At 36.0% G+C, this 2,215-nt stretch overlaps 1 protein-coding gene across 1 annotated transcript; it reads left to right on the top strand.

Annotated features, from left to right (window-relative positions):
• The first annotated feature begins 276 nt into the window (after positions 1 to 276).
• LOC106321543 lies at positions 277 to 1,152 on the top strand. Its single transcript, XM_013759799.1, has one exon. It carries the CDS (start codon positions 277 to 279, stop codon positions 1,150 to 1,152), a length of 876 nt encoding a protein of 291 aa, XP_013615253.1.
• The last annotated feature ends 1,063 nt before the right edge of the window (positions 1,153 to 2,215 follow it).

Consider the following 2,215-nt stretch of genomic DNA (forward strand, 5'->3'; position numbering starts at 1 on the left):
ATTGCTATCATTTCCAAGATCAAACCGGTGATCAATTCAGAAGATTTTTATTGCTGGAACCACACAAGATCAGGAGAATATTCGGTCCGTTCAGGTTATTGGTTTGCAGAAAAAAGTGCCAACAAGGAAGCGTATGCTACAGCAACAGTACTTCCTTCTCTCAATGGTATCAAAGATTACATATGGTCGCTGGACACAGCTCCGAAGATTAAAATGTTTCTGTGGAAAGCGGTTAGTGGAGCTCTTCCGGTGACTGATAACCTTTTGAGTAGAGGTATGAAGATTGATTCTAGATGTCAGATCTGTGGTATGGAAGGAGAGTCCATAAATCATGTGCTGTTCACTTGCACTTTGGCTAGACAATTTTGGGCCATTTGTAACTTTCCTCGGCCTCACTCGGACTTCTCTGTTTCCTCTATATATTCGAACATTTTCTATGTTCTGAAAGCAAAGGATATCCCCTCCATCCCTTTGAATATCAGTAGAGCGGGTCCTTGGATCATTTGGAATATCTGGAAGAACAGAAATTCTCATTTCTTTGAAGGTTGCGTAACCAAAGCTCCAGATTTCCTTGAGAAAGTGTATGAAGAAGCAAATCACTGGTTCCTGATCAAGACAATTGAAAAAGAGGAAAAAGCCATTGACCTCGATCGGAAGAAGAAAATAATGTTTGGTTGGAAACCTCCGCCTTCGGGTTGGATCAAATGCGATATTGGTTCTGCTTGGAGCAGTTCCAAAAATGAAAGTGGAGCTTCATGGGTTCTTAGAGACAGCGATGGAAATGTTTTGTTACATGGTAGAAGATCTTTCTCAGCTATTTACAGTCGTATGGATGCTTCTATGGAAAGTTGGTTATGGGCAATCGATAGTCTCAAAAACCTTCACTTCGGTTCAATTATTTTTGCAAGTGATGATAAAGATCTAGTTGCGGCAGTTACTAAACCATCTGCTTGGCCATCACTTAAGTTCTACTCTCAAAAGATCTGCATTCAGCTTCATAATTTTTTTTTCTGGCGTGTTCAATCTTTGAAACGCTCAGATATCAGAGGAGCTTCTCTGATTGCTGATAGTGTCATCAAAGAGGATCGCCATCAATCTTACATTGCTGCTGGATATCCTGGTTGGTTAAGACATCTCTTTGTTTTATCATAAGGTTGGTTTGTAATGTTTAGATTCTGGCTGATCCTTTTGAAAAATTCTATCTGATCGATACTATGTATTTGTAATACCTTATTTCAATGAAAAGTGTTAAAAAAAAAAAAGATACTGACAGGTTGCTGATGTCATATGGAGAAAGATTCGGAACATCATTGATCTCTCAACTCGCCCCCTTAAATATGCAAACTACTCAATTAATTTATCATTTACTTGTTAATGCTTTGGGAACAATACTTTTGTGCAACGCACGTAAACGAGAGGATGCCAACAACTGCAAAACCAGGTATTATTGAACTTCGTCTACGCTTTTCGTTAATTATGATTTAAAATCTGATAGTATTACTCATATGAGACTTTCTCGAACGAGCATGAGGAATGTCGTCATGGCCCAAAAGCATGAGGAGTAATTACAATCTCTTATGACAACACATTTAGATGAATCACGGGCATGAGAGTTATAAATAGTTTATGTTTCTTATTTCTGTTAATTTGTATCGAATTTTGAGACTTATGTATATGTATCATTAGTTTTTGTAATCATTATTCTTTTTCACACAATAAATAAATAAATATCAACAAAAGAGTGCTTCTTTTGATCCTTCTCTCTTGTTTCGAATTATCAATATTCTCCTAAACTCAATTTAGACTAAGTTATATATATATATATATATATTTAAAAAAAGAATACAAGCGTGTAAATATAAAAAAAAAAAAAAGAATACAAGCGTGTAACTTACTCATAATTGTATGTAAACAAAGGCTGGAGTATGTTGTTTGATTAGGGTAGATGATGTTAAACAATTTATGAGGATGCGGAGAATCGAATAGAAGGGAGAGGCTGAAATGGCTTCTCGTAATCCTTAAGAGTTACCACACTTTAAATTTTGATTACGGACATTAATAAGTAATTGGACTTGACTTATTGCTCACCATCTGCCAATCTCTCATTGGCTTCTTCTTAAACAATTCTTAACTCTTTATTTTCATTTTAGACATAGAGCGGCAAAATAAAACCAGCACATTTGAACGATCATGTTAAGACGATCGTTTCTTGAAA

Source organism: Brassica oleracea, unplaced genomic scaffold (assembly GCF_000695525.1).
Source record: "Brassica oleracea var. oleracea cultivar TO1000 unplaced genomic scaffold, BOL UnpScaffold01939, whole genome shotgun sequence".
Taxonomy (NCBI): Eukaryota; Viridiplantae; Streptophyta; class Magnoliopsida; order Brassicales; family Brassicaceae; genus Brassica; species Brassica oleracea.

Bases quoted from the DNA above. Each gene is read 5' to 3' on its own strand.
- LOC106321543 (XM_013759799.1), top strand. From the start codon at position 277: ATGAAGATTGATTCTAGATGTCAGATCTGTGGTATGGAAGGAGAGTCC.